This window comes from Phyllostomus hastatus, unplaced genomic scaffold (genome assembly GCF_019186645.2).
Source record: "Phyllostomus hastatus isolate PE091 unplaced genomic scaffold, TTU_PhHast_1.1 phas_contig_98, whole genome shotgun sequence".
Taxonomy (NCBI): domain Eukaryota; kingdom Metazoa; phylum Chordata; class Mammalia; order Chiroptera; family Phyllostomidae; genus Phyllostomus; species Phyllostomus hastatus.
Genome location: NW_025333999.1, coordinates 6,480,662 through 6,495,884, shown reverse-complemented (window position 1 = coordinate 6,495,884; position 15,223 = coordinate 6,480,662). Strand labels below are relative to the sequence as shown.

The following is a 15,223-nucleotide window of genomic DNA, read 5'->3' as shown; positions in this document are numbered from 1 at the left end:
AGAAGCTCGTACCTCTTTTTTTTTTTTTTTTTTCCCACCACTTTGGGAAGGGCTGGATCCGAAAGATCATGAAAGAATGTTCAGGCTGCAGTCATAGCAAGTGCAAGGGCCCTGAGGTGGGCCCAGTGTTCAGATGTTGGAGGTAGAGCAAGGAGGGAAGTGTAGCTGGAGCAGGGGCAAGAGGAGGGAGATGTTTGCTAGGAAGGCAGAGGACCCGTGGGGATTTGTTCTAAAAACTCTGGGGTGCCATGGGAAGCTGTGGAAGCCCTAGGAGTAGAATCAGCATCCAGGTTTTAAGAAGCTCCGTGGGGGCTACCCAGTATCTTGGGAAGACTTGGAGGAAGCAGGGATGTTGCCTGGAAAGAGGCCCAGGTGGACAGGGGCCATGGACCGGGTCAGGGGCCTAGAAGAGGAATCATAAGCCAGAAGGTGAAGGATCCAGTCTGAATCCCAGACCTGTGACGCCTTCACCGGCTCCTGCGACTTCTCCCCTGTGTTGCTGGTGGGGACTGTCTCCCTGAGCTGGGTTTCCATCTCTTGGGACCACCACAACCCCCAAACTCCACCCTGCTGGGTCCAGGGCTGTGCCTGGGGGTGGGTAGCAAAGCAGGTTCTGAGTATGGGGCTGAGGGGCTGCCTGGAGGAGGGGCCGTCCCTCCCCTCACTCCCTTCCAGCCATTCCCTTCTCAGACCCTTGGAGGGCCCACCTCCAGGCCTTTGCACTGGCTGCTCATGCCACCTTTCTCTGGCTTTAGTCCTGGCCTATTCTGGCTACTCCTTTGGTCTTTGGCCCCAGCAGTTCCTCCTTCTCTGTCTCTGTCCCCCTCCTCCTTGCCTTCCCTGGCCACATCTCCCATATTACGGTTCCACACTAGCCTAGATTGGACTTGCCACTGTTACAATAAAATACAGCACCAAGCACTCTGTTGGCAGCTCTGCCTCCTTCTGCATGGGCCCTCCCTTGCAGACCCAGATGTGGAGTGGTGAGTATGTTGCAAGAGTTGGGAAGGCTGATTTGGGTTTTCCTGATAATGGTTTTTCGTCTCCACAGGAGATGAAAGCAGCCCCTTCTCATTAAAGTGGGGAGCTTTGGAAGGGGCCAGCATCCTGGCTGACGGCCCCTGCAGCAGCCCCCCAGCCTTACGCTGGAGGGGTGCACAGCTGGGAGCAGGGTCTGTGCCAGGAGACATTTCCTCTCAGAGTTGTAATTATGGGTAATTTTCTAACTGCAACACAGAAATTAAAACCCAAACAACACTGGTAAGGGAGAAGCTGCAGCAGCTGGTGAGCACCGGTTGGGGGCTGCTGGGGCCCTGGGTAAGGACTCCAGCCTGGACAGAGGGCCGCCATCAGTGGGTGCTGGGGGAAGGGAGATGGGGCACAGGCAGAGGGTTATTCAGACAGCCTGGACTGCTTGGAAAGCTAGCAACCACTTGGAGTCTTAGGGGTTTTTTTCTTCTTTAAAAATTTTTCAAGATTGTATTTATTTATTTTTAGAGAGAGGGGAAGGAAGGGAGGAAGAGAGGGAGAGAACTATCAGTGTGTGGTTGCTTCTCACTCACCCCCTACTGGGGACCTGGCCTGCAACCCAGGCATGTTTCCTGACTGGGAATGGAACCAGCGACCCTTTGATTCATAGGCCGGCACTCAATTCACGGAGCCACACCAGCTAGGGCTCAGTTTTCTGAAATGAGGATTTTACCGCAATGCGAGTTACTTGGAGGCATAAGTCCTGGATAAAAGATCAAGGCCTAGGTTTGAACCCTGGTTGTGCCCAGTCCTCTCCCTGTCCATCCTCCGCAAAGCTCAACCCAAGCCAGTATACTGCCCTACTTCCAGCACCTTCTGTGCCTCCCACTGCCCACAAATCAAGTCCTGCCCCTCTGCCCTGCACTTGAACTCCAGAGTCAAGCCAGTCATTAGGAACCTGTGCACCCAGCAACTCATTAGGGAGGCAGTGTATCTCTTCCCTATGTTACAGATGGGGAAAACTGAGGCTCAGAGAGGGACTGAAGGAGACACATGGGCAACCCAGAGGCAGCGCTCCACCCACTGAAGTGCCCCCAGCTTCCTCCCTGGGTCTTGGACACTGGGAAATTGGAGGCATTTTTGCAGGAACCTCAGTCCTGGGACAGGGTCAAGGAAGGGAGAAATGAAGGTAGGGAAGTCTAGAGCGGCTTCCAACAAAGTTCTATTGGATAAAACAGAGGCTCAGAGCAAGTATGCAACTTGCCCCAGGATGCACAGTGGAGAGTGGAGGTGCCAGGTCCCTCTTCGGAGTGTGTTGGCAGTGTCCCTCCCTCACCTTTTCTCTCCCGAGCCCAGGCCTCCTTCAGGCCCCTCAGCTCCAGGGATGTCTCCTTAGACCTGCCCTCTAATGTGATGGCTTACTTTGCCCTGTTGAGTTTTCTGAAAATCTTGTTTTTTCACATTGGTTGCTCATGTCCCCAGTAATGCATGAGTTCCATGAGCAGGGAATTTTAATGTCTCGTTCAATGCTCTGCCCCCACCCCTGAGAACAAGGCTTAGTGCACAGTAGGTAGGCGCTAAATAAATACCTGCAGCTGAACTAAAAATTACAAATGTCCCCTCTGTGATAAGGTCTTGAGGTCTCCAGTATCCTCAGAGATCTCAGCCTAAGGGCCACACAGATTGCACGACCCTCCTGTGGTCAGGGTGGGGTCAGGTGTGAGTGTCAGAACAGGGTGCAAGTAAGTCTACCTTTTCCAATGCTACCGGCCCCTGCAATCCTGAGCATGACCACAGGAGGGAAGCAGAGACTTGCAAGTCCAACTCCTGAGGGTCCTCCAGGCCCATCCCACCGCCTTTCCGGAGCCACTCTGGAGATCCCAAGCTCAGGCTTGGAATCCAGCTGGTTTCTCTGACCTTGCCGGTTCCTCCAAGTAGGCTTCCAAATACAGTTGACACCTTTAGGAATTTGATAATTGCATAGCAAAAATGGGACAAAAATTCTCAAAAGCTACCCAGTTCTCTTGCCACTCCCCCTAAAAAACTTCGTTCCCATTTTGAACTTCACCTGCAAATCTTTTCTGTTTTCTTCTGTTTTTCCATTTTTGTCTTTTTATTCCCCTTAAGAACCCTCCTTAACTACCCCATCTAGCTGTCAGAGTACTCCATGGGGGCAGGGAGTTGTTTGTTTGTTTGTTTTCTTAGTAGCGCTGTTATTTCCTAACCTCCTTTGACTTTGCTAGGTTACAGTTCATCATCTCCCCCACTGGAATGTCAGCTCCCCAAGGGCAGGAGTTTTGCTGCATGCAGTAGTCACTCAGTATATATTTGTGGAATGAATAAAATCTTACCAAAAATAAAATAAGCACAACCTAGCAAATACAGCTAACCACCCTCATTAGCACCCACCCCCAGGCAGTCGCTACCACGAAGTCCACATCTGCTCGTCCACGAGCGCTCACGTGCCCTGTACACCCTGCCAGGTGCACGCTGCGGCCTGTTTCTCAGCACGGCAGCCTGATGGTCAGCCACGTGGATTCGCGGCTGCCCCTCAGCAGCTGCGGGCTTGGGCAGCTACTCAAACACTCTGCACCTCGGTTTGGCCTGATGTAAAATGGAGGACAATGACAGTTCCAGTTTCAAGGGGCTATCATGAAGATTACACTGATTAATACTAATTAAGTAGCCAGTGCCTGGGTGCTGCTTTTTATAATTAAATGTAATAATTATAATAAGCATTTATATAAATATTTGATTAGGTACTTAAATTTTAATATGTTAATACTTATATATTTATTTATATAGTCTATATATAATAAAATGTTTGTAAAACCTCACTGCTGTATAACATTCTTTTTTTAAAATCATGAAATAAATGATTATCGGGGTTTTTTTTTGTTCCCATCCACCCTCTCCCCTCTGGCAACCATCAACTTGTTCTCTATATCTATATCTATGGTTTTGTTTTATTTACTCGTTTAGTTTGTTTTTTACTTACTTACTTACTTACTTTATTTATTTATTTATTTTTAGAGAGAGGTGAAGAGAAGGAGAAAGAGAGAAACATCAATGTGTGGCTGCCTCTCGCACGTGCCCCACACTGAGGACCTGGCCTGCAACCCAGGCATGTGCCCTGCCTGGGGATCAAACCAGTGACCCTTTGGTTTGCAGGTCCACACTGAATCCACTGAGCTACACCAGCCAGGGCCTATTTTGTTTTTTTTTTTTTTTTTAGATCTCACATGTAAGTGAGATCATACAGTATTCCTTTTTGGCACTTCACCTATCTTAATTTGGGGTCCCCAAGAAGTAGCCCTTATGTCCAGAATTCAGAATCATAGTCACTTGGGAGGTCACTCCAGGAAGCCCTGGTCATGATGAGGAGAGAAGGTGCCCTGCTGGGGAAACCAGTGAGCAGGTCCCCTGAGGTGGGGTTCCCAGGGAGCCCCCAGGAAGACCGTGTAGTGCATGAGCCTCAGAGGTGCCCTATTGGAGGAACAAGAAGCTGGGGCATTTATAATCAACTCTCCTTTTGTGTGTGGTCCAGGGCTGCTCCTAGGAGAGCCGTGTGGGTCAGCAGCGTGTCCTTCTGCAGCCAGAGCAGCAAAATGCCATCTGGCAAGTAGAACACGCTTGCTGACCACAGTTGCCTCAATGCCACATTTTGTTTTCCCATCCCTCTCCCAAAGGTATTCAGTGGCTTCTCAAATTTTACTATAACCAACAAGGCCAGGTAACCTCAAGTAAGGTCTTTCCATATCATTAAAAATCCAGGTTTATCTTCCGAATTTGATTTTTTGTGTGTCCATGGACCATGATTTACTCCTCCGTGGGACACTCAGCTGGTGTGTTAGTCACTCACGTCCCCAGTGCCAGGCTCGTGCTCACACTCATGTCTCCTTCCCAGCACTTCACAGCCATACTGCACGGTGGTAGTTACTGTCCTTGTTTTAAGAGGAGGAAGCTGGCTGAAGCACAGGGAGGTTAGGCTACTGGCTGAAGGTCACACAACAATGCAGTGGCCAAGCAGACCTCAGCCACGTTTGCTGAACGAATACATAGAAGTCTGCTGTCACCCACATTCCAGGTTTGCCCCTAGTCGGCCTCGCCGCCCCAGCCCTGCCCTTGGTCATCACACCTGTCTTCTGTCCTGACCTGCTGGCTCCAGAGCCCCTCAGATTCCTGAAGATCCCCAGGCACCCCAAATAGGCTCCCCTGCTGCTGATTTGTCAGGCTGCCCCACCCCTTTCCTTAGGGAAGGCTGGGCTCTAAGGGAGGGGTGGGGTTTCAAAGGTGGTCAGGAGAGAATGGAGATGGCAGGAAGCCAAGAAGAAGGCTGAGCCAGAGAGTCTAGGGTCTCCTGGGGGCACGGCCCAGGCTGAGGCCTCACCCAGTGTGGGGTGGGTACAGGATGGTCAGAAGGTGTTGGGCGAACATAGCTTAATTGAGGGAAGTCCCTGTGTATTACTCTTTGAGAGTCTCTGACGGTCTCCAGAGCTCTTTGTGCTGATGGGCTGGCCCTGGCTGGGACTCAGGCCCAAGACCTGCTCAGTGTGTCAGGAGAGCAGGAGAGGGAGTGTGAAAATATGCCCTCTAGAAGATTCCAGCTCCCCTCAGCCAGGGTGAGGGACAGCGGAGCCCCAAGCTCCCCCTTCCACAGGCCTAGGCATGGCCCATGGGACTGTAGCAAGAGACCCAGACCCTAGCATCAAACCCCTGATATGCTCCAGACCTCAGGACCCACCAAATGCCAGGGATTTCCAGACTCCCAAGCCCCAGGAGCTAATCCTCCCAAACTTCAGGACCCTAGTTGTACCAGAACCCAAGCCCCCAGGTCCCCCAGACTCACTGTCTTAGGCCCCATGCCTGCCTCTCCCCCTCCCTCTTCCCCCTCCCTCCCCTCCCCCTCCCGCACAGCTGGAGTGTCTGGTGCTTCCTCATTTCCACATTTCCTCTTATTCTAAGAAGCCTCAGTGCTGGACACTGCTAACTTCTCCCAGGGTGTGGGGTGTGGGAGATGGCCAACCTGCATCCAGGCCAGCTGGAACCCCTCTTGTCCCTCTTGCCCTGAAAGCCCGAGTATCTTGTGTGTGCTTGCTGGCTAATTTTAATGTTTTGTTTTTTAGAGAGAAGGGAAGTGAGGGACAAAGAGGGAGAGAAACATCACTGTGTGGTTGCCTCTTGCGCGCCCCCTACTGGGGACGTGGCCTGCAACCCAGACATGTGCCCTGACTGGGAATCAAACAGGAGACCCTTTGTGTTTCGCAGGCTGGTGCTCAGTCCACTGAGTCACACCAGCCAGGGCTAAGGTTTTTATTCTGACAACAATTTGCAATCAAGTAAAATGATAGGGTCCTAAAATTAAAAATATTAAAACGTACATGGTGAGATTCTCCCTCCTACCCACCTGCCACTGAGAAATAACTATAGGTATTTGTTTTTCGTGTCCCATCCAAAATTTCTATAGGTAAATGAAATCTAGAAAATTATTGTTATTTGTTTTTTTAAAGATTTTATTTATTTATGTTTTAAAAAAGGGGAACAGAAGGAGAAAGAGAGGGAGAGAAACATCAATGTGTGGTTGCCACTCACACGCCCACTACTTGGGGCTTGGCCTGAAACCCAGGCATGTGCCCTGACTGGGAATCGAATCAGTGACCCTTTGGTTCACAGGCCCACACTCAATCCACTGAACCACACCAGCCAGGGCTTATTATTTGCTTTTTTTAAGTTAGTGTTTTCTCTCAGAGATATCTGCTCTTACTCAGGCCAACTTCTACCCCAGGGCCTTTGCACAGGCTGTTCCATGCCTTAGCTGCCCTTCCCCCACCTCCTTACTCAATAAGCTTCTTTATCCTCCTCAATAAGGACTCCTTTGATCATCTCATTGAAAAGTCCCCATCCTGGCTAATGGATTCTCATTCTTATTTTTCTCTTCATCACCCACCCCCCAACCATTGCATATTTTTCTGATGGATGCTGTCTGTCCCCTGTCTCTGTGACTGCTCCAACAACCCCACAGGGACAGGCATTTTATCTGTTTTGTTCTTGGCTATATCCACCACTCCTAGACCAGTGCCCCGCACACAATAGGAACTTTTTAAAAAATATTTATTTATTTTTAGAGAGAGGGGAAAGGAAGGAGGAAGAGGGAGAGAAATATCAATGTGTGGTTGTCTCCTACGTGCCCCCTACTGGGGGCCCAACTTGGCATTGTCGCAACCCCGGCATGTGCCCTGGCTGGGAATTGAACTGGCGACCCTTTGGTTCACAGGCTGGTGCTCAATCCACTGAGCCACACCAGCCAGGGCACACAATAGGAACTTAATAAGGGTTTGTGGAGGAAATAAATGAGCCTCTCCATATTTGTTCATAAAGGTCTATACTTTTGTTTTCATGGTTCTGTGGCACCGCCCCTCCCCCTGCCCTGCCAAGGTAGATGAACTGTTTTTAACCTGACCAGCCCCTTAGGTTATTAATAATTTTTTTCATATAACAAACATTGCCACAATGAATCATCTAATTGTCATGTCATCTTTCTGATTTATCTTCTTTATTGTGCAAAAGACACTTACTTAATATAAAATTTACTGTGTTAGCCATTTTAAAGTGAACAGTTCAGTGGCATTCAGTCCACTCTCCTTGGCTGCCAGGTTACATCGATGTCACACAAACCGTTCTCATTATATTAGTGTTGGCTGGACTTTTCCTGGACAGACCTTGTGTGGCTGAATAATATCCCATGCTGTGGATGGTCCACACCATGTTCATCTTTCATCAGTTCACACCCCTATCATTCTGCAAACAAGGAGATATTCGCGGGAGCCACAGAGTGGAATTGCTGGGTAAGTGGACACATGTGGTCATGATTCTGGTGGCCTGTGCCAGGGTGCCCTCCGTGGGGCAGCACTGTGGATGCTCCCCCACATGCTTGGGGTTGCCTGTTTTCCCACAGCACAGCCAGCACCAGTGTTTTCACACTGTTAGACTCTTGTCAAACTGATGAGTGAAAACAAACAGGATCTGAGTCGTTGCGATATGCATTTTCTTACTAGGAGTATCTTTGGTTGTGTCGAAGAGCAGTTTGCAACCCTTTCTGCGAAGTCTCAGCTCAACACCTGAGTCTGAGGACCAGTAAAGCAGAGGGAGTGAACTGCAGCCTCCCAGAGTCCAGAAGCCTCTAAGCACTTATCCCATTTTACAGGTGTGGAAACTGAGGCACAGAGCAGCTAAGGCCACACAGTGAGTCAGGGGCTAGAATGGAATTGAACTGTGTCTGCCTGATGTCAGGACTCCAGTGTGGCTGAAACACTCCTAGCCCACCCCTGCCACTCCCTCCAAAGTCGCACTTTTGTCACTACCCCTCAGGTCTGACTCAGATCCTCCTCCCCCTCTGGGATCCAGCCTCCTCCCCAGGCTCCACCTCCAGGCCCCAGGCTCACTCCAGATGTGTGTCTTGATCCAGTGCCTACACATTGCCCCCGCTTACACATCAGCTTTGCTTCCCAAGGACCTGAGAAAAAGCCCCATCCTCAGTCTGTTTCCAGACCTGTGCCGTCCCCAACTTCCCACACGTATACCACCAGTTTCTTCTCTTAGCATCCCCACTCCAGCCTCTCCATTTCTAACCTCCAGGCCCAGGGCTCATGCTTTGAGCCCAGGGCCCAGGGCCTTTGCTCCTGCTGTGCCTTCTGCCTGGAACCTGAAAGTGCATTTGTTTCTGCCTGCCACTGCTGCCACGAGACTCATCGTCCAAGTCTCAGACTCAATGTCCTCTCCCCCAGGAGACCCTCTCACACCCTCCCACCCAGCATGGAGGAGTCTTTGTACATGGGTAAGAGCCCTGAGCCTGTGGAAGAGGCTAGAAGCTTGGAGAGTCAAAGGCAGGTTTTAAAAATCCTCAGCAAACTTCTATGCATGTGTTAAAGCCCTAGTTTTAATGTCTCCTCCTCCAAGAAGCTTCCAGGACTCTGTCCTTCCCTCTAGCCCTGCCCTGCCTCCATGGGACTAGGTTGTCTGTGTCCGGCTCTGTCCTCTCTCAAGACTGGGTCTTCTTCAGAAATCTGGATGGGCCTGAGACCTCTTGATGTTTGCTGAATGGATAAATGAAGACAAGAGTTGGGAGTCAGCTGAGCTAAGACCAGGAAGTGAGTTGATGAGGTAGCAGTCAGTTGAGGTGTTAGTGGGGGATGACCGTGTTATAGCAAGAGGAAAGCAGGCCACCCCTCCCCCTCCCATGAGAATCCGGAGCCTGGAGGCCTTGCAGAAGGGCGGGTCTTTGTGTTTCTTCATTCTTGCCCTCTGTACTCCACCCGGAGACCAGTTCCTCTTCTCCTGTGTTGCTGGGTGCAGAGTCTGAGGAGCACCAGGGGCCACAGAGTATCTGAGAGGGTGCCGGCCACTTAAACCCCAGTCCAGGTGAGCCACCACGAAGTTTTTCTGAGTGGGAGTTTTCCAGCACTGCCCAGGTAAACTCATAACGGCGGGCCTGCAAAGGTAAGACAGAGGCTAGAATTGGGGTCTGTGCAGGGGCTGCAAGTCAGAGGTCGGCAGCCCCCACTCCAGGCAGCCCAGTCTGGGACTCCCAGCTATCCAGCTATCGCAGTAGTTTGGGGGCAGGGCTATTTGCAGGGCAACCACTTATTTGCATGTGGTCCCATCTTGGGCAATGAAGCTGCCAGAAATATTGGGGGGTTGGGCCAAGCTCAAGGAACTCATCTGGGAGAAGGGGAAGGGGATGCACGGTCTAGGTCTCCTCCTCACCCTCTAAGATGGGCTCTGGGGTTATGTACCCATTTCTCAGAGAAGAGACTGAGGCTAGAAGCCAGAGTGAAGCAGTGAGGGGCTGACAAGTGAGGGCTTGCCTATTACCAGAAGCAGCCTGAGATGTTTTCAGATATTGAAAAAAAACAAACTAACTAATAATAAACCCAGGTGGTGAGGGAGAGGATGACCACAGGCAGAGGTCAGAGCTTAGATTCCGGTGTCTTTGCTTAGGTTGCTTGAATGGGGGGCGCCCTGGCGTGGGCACCGTGGTTGCTGCTGCTACTGCAGGATCCGTGTAGCCTGGGATTGTCCTGCAACGTGTCATTGGACGTGGGCTGGAGCAGGGAGTTCAAAGCCCCATGCCTGAACTTCAGCGGTCAACACCTGAGCCTGCCCCCGAACAAGTCTCTGCAGGCCATCGGAGTTCGCCTCCTCGACCTGTCTGCTAATGAACTTCGAGAGCTCCCACAGCCCTTCTTCAACACCCTTCATAACCTGCAGATCCTGAATGTGACATACAACCCCCTGGAACATGTGCCTGCGATGCTGGCAGAGCTCTGCAGCCTTGACCTGAAAGCCAACTGCCTCTGCGCCCTAGCCCCCTGGCATAAGGTCCGGCAGGACAAGAACTGCTCTGACCCACCACTTTTGCAGTGCCTGGATGAACGAGCTGGCACCTGGCACAACCTCTCCACCTTCCTGGAGAGCGGCTGCCCACCTGGCCTGTCCTCTATGACCATTGGGGTGCTGGCGGCCAGTGGAAGCCTACTCCTCGGGCTCTTCATAGCTGGCTCATTGCTGGCCTGGAGATTCCGGGCACGCTGGGCACCCAGTAGCCAGGGCCTGGGCAAAACATGGGCTGCTGCAGATGGTCCTAGGTCCGGTTCTGGCCGGCAGCCGAGGTATAGTAGCCGGAACCACAGCCCTAAGCAACCAGCGGACACCCTGCCCAGGCCCCCCACGCCTGACTATGAGAATGTGTTTGCGGGCCAGCCACCTGCCGAGCACCAGTGGACCAAACACGGGTGAGTGACCTACACACATCTGCCTGCAAGACTCAAGCCAGGTGGCTAGTATTCAGATCTCAGCTGTGCCTCTTGAAGGCTTCTTTGTGATCTTGAGCAAGTAATTTTTTCCTCTCTGGGCCTCAGTTTCCTCACCTATAAAATGGGGATAATAGCAGTCTTCACCTCATGGAGTTAGGGTAAGAATGAAGTGAGCTCCTGTAGATGGGACAAGGTCCCACTTCATGACCCACAAACCCAGTTTCTAGCGGCCAAGGACAGGGAGAGAGGAGGCAAGCACTCTAGGCGGAGTCGGACCACTGTGGTAGCAGTCAGCAGCCTGGGAGCCGATCTCTTGTGACCCAGAGCTGTATCTTTGTGTAATGGGGACAGCCCTCCCCCCATCTCCCTTAGACACACGGGAGATGCTAGGAAAGCCATCTGTATCCCTCTCCCCTACAAAGTCCCAACACCTCTAGATCAGGCTGAGGTTGGATAGATACGTTCAACTTTTCCAGGATGGACAAGGAGTGGTGGGGCGGGGGTGGGGGGGTTGGGCATCAGCAGAAACAAATGTCAGAAAGTGGGAAAGAACAGAGAATCTGCTGTTAATGGATTTGGAAATGGCAAAACATCAGAGCTGAGGCTGAAGGTGTTGGGAGGATCCAAGTGAGAAGGGAAAAGGGTTCAGGCTGGGTTTGAGCAGTGAGATCCCCATGTGGGGAGACTAGTGGCAGTCTATTGATGAGAAGTGAGAGACTATGCAAAGCAGATGAAAATATGGCTTAAAAGCAGAAGTGGACTGCGGTAGGGATTCGAAGGAACGACACTTGCTAAGGCAGCTTGTGTTCTGCTGCTTGCCTATGCCTCACTCTCAACAAGGGCTCAGGGCCAGTCTCTTCCAAAAACATTTAGGATTGAATGTGCCATTCATCTTTTACATTTTACAATTTCAGAATGTCATGGTCTGGGAGGGAGGGGAATGATTTGCCCAAGGTCACACAGTGAGTCAAAAGCAGAGGTAGGAAACAAACCCTGACTCCCAGTCCTGTCCATCACCATACAACCATATATGTGTTTGGAGTAATTCATACTATAGTGTGAGTGGTAGATAGACACCATTTACCCAAACTGGCCTTTGTTACAAGAGGACCCAGGGTGGGATTAGGATGTTCTAGATGCAGGAAAGTTCTTCTAAGAGTCTTGCCTACCATAGCTAGACATTGCTAAGAAGCAATCTCCTCCCTGACTAGTTTTATGGACACAGAAACTGAGCCTCAGAGACTTATTTTTATATTGCAGTCACAAAGTCCACTGCTTCAGGGACTGTAGAAACATTTTCCATCTAAAGGGGCAGACACTGGCTCCAGCCACTTGTGTTCATGTGGCTGGTGTGACCAGAGCTTCTGATTTTTTGAGAGGAAACTGAAGTCTAGATTTTAATGTAAAAAATGGGCAACCATCTCAACTTTAAGGGGGGGGTTGGAATCTTAAAATGGCTTAAAGTCCTTGGACCACAGCATTATAGTGCTGGACCAACAGTCTTTCCAGACTTGCTGACCCTGACCTCCATTCCTCAGAGAAAGTTGCAGCTGGGAGAACAGTGCCTTGTGCTTCCGTTTCCTTGTATGTAAATATTAGGAGTGGACTTGGCCACTCTGAACTCTCTTTGCTTCCCATAGCTGATGTGCCTACCCCGAGTTCTCCTTCCCACCCTTCTGTCTGTCCCACAGGGCTCACCCTTCAGAGGACAACGACCTCTACATGAACTACGAAAGCCTCCCCCAGGCTCCCCAGAGCCCCTGCCAGGCCTCCCAGCCCATCTACGGCAACCTGCAGTTCCTGGGCCATACCCCACCGGTTGATGAGGAGTACGTGACCCCTGGGCACTGAGCCTGCAATGGCCTGAACTCTGGCCTGCCCTCTTCCAGGGCCATTCTGGATCTCTCCTGGCCTCAGTCTCCCAGTCTGAGGAATGGGGACAGGGAGGAACTGTCTTGGAGGTTCCTCCTCAGCCCCCGCTCTGCTCTTCAGCACCTTTGGCTGCTAGAAAGGAAAGAGGAGAGACCCCAACACAGACACAGGAGGTTCAGAGTTTAAACTATTGTCACCTCCCTCTCGATGTGCAGGTGGTGTTCAATAAACTCTGTGGGGCAGATGAGGCTGCCGGCTCGGGAGTAAAGGGTCCTTCCGGTGGGGACTTCCTGAGCTCTCAGAACCAGATCTCTGAGACTTCTGAATTTCTCTCCGGTCCCTTCCCTCTGTCCTTCTCAGGCCCCCTTCCCAGGTGCCTGGCATCCAGACTTAGCCCCCCAGGTGTCCCATGCCAACCTCAGATGGATTTTTGTTTTTTATGAATCGGGACTGTGCCCCTCCACTGCTCACACATCCTCCATGGCTCCCCATTGTCTCTGGATCTTCAGCTTGGTACTTGAGGACTGCAGGATCCAAGCCTGCCCACCTCACCGCCCTCTCCCATACCTCTGCTTTTGTGGTCTGGGCCTGTCCCCACCAGGCCCACCTCCCTCCTGAAGCCATTTTTTTACCCAGAATGTCACCCCCCTTCTTTCTTTTTTGAAGATTTTTTTGTAGTTATTTCAATTCAGCCATCTTTGTGACCACTTAGAGTTCTTTTAAAAAATATTTTATTGATTATGCTATTACTATGCTATGCTAGTTGTCCCATTTCCCCTGCTTTGACCCCCTCTGCCCAGGACCCCCCTTACCTCCAGCAAACCCCCTCCTTAGTTCATGTCCATGGGTCATGCATATAAGTTCTTTGGCTACTCCATTTCCTATGCTATTCGTAACTTCCCCCTATTTTGTTCCCTCCAGATACACTTCTTAATCCCTGGACCATTTCCCCATTCTTCCACTTCCTCCTCCCCACTGATAAACCTCCAGATGATCTCCATATCTATGATTCTGTTCCTGTTCTAGTTGTTTGCTTAGTTAGTTAGTTTGTTTGTTTAGATTCAATTGTTGATAGTTGAGTTTGTTGCCTTGTTAATGTTCATGGTTTTGATCTTTTTCTTAGTCCTTTTAACATTTCCTGTAATAATGGCTGCGGGGGAACGGGGGTGTGATGAACTCCTTTAGCTTTACCTTGTCTGGGAAGCACTTTATCTTTCTTTCCATTCTAAATGATAGCTTTGTGGGATAGAGAAATCTAAGTTGTAGGTCCTTGTTTTTCATAGCTTTGAATACTTCCTGCCAGTCCCTTCTTACCTGCAAAGTTTCTTTTGAGAAATCCACTGATAGTCTTATGGGAACTCCTTTGGAGGTAACTCTGCTTTTCAGATTCTCTCTTTATCTTTAACCTTTGGCATTTTAATTACGATGTGTCTTGGTGTGTTCCTCTTTGGGTCCGACTTGTTTGGGACTCTCTCTGTTTCCTGGACTTGTATGTCTATTTCCTTCACCAAATTAGGGATGTTTTCTTTCATTACTTTTCCAAATAAGTTGTCAGTTTCTTGCTCTTCCTCTTCTCCTTCCAGCATCCCTGTGATTCGGATGTTGGCACGTTTGGAGATGTCTCAAAGGTTCCTAAGCCTATATTCATTTTTCTGAATTCTCATTCCTTTTTTGTTCTGGTCGAATGTTTATCTCTTCCTTATGTTCCACATTGTTGTTTTGAATCCCAGCTTCTTTCCCTTCTCTGTTGGTTTCCTATGGATTGTTCTTTATTTCACGTAGTGTAACCTTCATTTCTTCCTTTATTTTTTTGCCATAATCAAGGAGTTCTCTGAGCATCCTGATCACCAGTGTTTTGAACTCTGCATCTGATAGGCTGGCTATCTCCATTTTGCTTAGTTCCTTTTCTGGGGTTTTGTTCTGTTCTTTCGTTTGGGCCATATTTCTTTGTCTCCTCAATTTAGCAATTTAGTCTCCCTGTGTTTGTTTCTGTGTATTAGATAGAGCTGTTTTTACTCTGTCTTAGTAGTGTGGCCTATGTAGAAAAAGCACCTGTAAATTGTGTGTGGCAGAGTCTTAGGTAATTGCCAGGGCAGGACACCTGCTTTACTGCGTTGGGACTGTGTGGGGAGGGCTCGGAGAGGGGACAATGCCACAGCCTAGATTCTGCTGGTCCCCCATCACTTCACTCCCTTCCGGTGTGCGACTGGTACCCTTCCAGCTGGTGCTCCCGTGGTGAATCCCGGAGTGGATAGGTTTGTGTACATTCTTAGACTGTATGGACCCTTTAAGCAGCGAAAATCCATCAATTTCTTCCGACGTCCCAACTCCCACTGGTTTTTACAGCCAGAGGTAATGAGGATCTATATTCCCCATGCTGGAACCCTGGGCTATGCAGGCTGGCCTGGGGCTGGGATTGCTTGTTCCTAAGGTATCCCTCCTGTCTGTGTCCACCCCCCACCACCAATGCCACAGCCTTTCCACAGCACACCACTGCTGCTACCATCTGGATGAATATGTCAAGATTTTATTTATTATTAGAGACAGAGGAAGAGAGATAGAAACATCGG

General features: G+C 50.2%; 1 protein-coding gene across 3 annotated transcripts; it reads left to right on the top strand.

Moving 5' to 3' along the window:
• Positions 1 to 9,250: 9,250 nt before the first annotated feature.
• On the top strand, positions 9,251 to 12,901 carry LRRC25 (leucine rich repeat containing 25). 3 transcript variants are annotated; one of them, XM_045853186.1, is made up of 3 exons: positions 9,251 to 9,387; positions 9,967 to 10,760; positions 12,473 to 12,901. In XM_045853186.1, the coding sequence occupies exons 2-3, from the start codon at positions 9,976 to 9,978 to the stop codon at positions 12,630 to 12,632; spliced, it is 945 nt and encodes a 314-aa protein (XP_045709142.1). In that variant the 5' UTR covers positions 9,251 to 9,387; positions 9,967 to 9,975; the 3' UTR covers positions 12,633 to 12,901. The 3 variants fall into 3 exon arrangements, with proteins under 3 accessions (XP_045709142.1, XP_045709144.1, XP_045709141.1); XM_045853188.1 differs by having other exon boundaries at positions 9,298 to 9,437; XM_045853185.1 differs by having other exon boundaries at positions 9,299 to 9,465.
• Positions 12,902 to 15,223: the final 2,322 nt, after the last annotated feature.

Bases quoted from the DNA above. Each gene is read 5' to 3' on its own strand.
- LRRC25 (XM_045853186.1), top strand. From the start codon at position 9,976: ATGGGGGGCGCCCTGGCGTGGGCACCGTGGTTGCTGCTGCTACTGCAG. The intron at 10,761-12,472 runs GTGAGTGACCTA...TCTGTCCCACAG, and splicing joins CACCAGTGGACCAAACACGG to GGCTCACCCTTCAGAGGACA.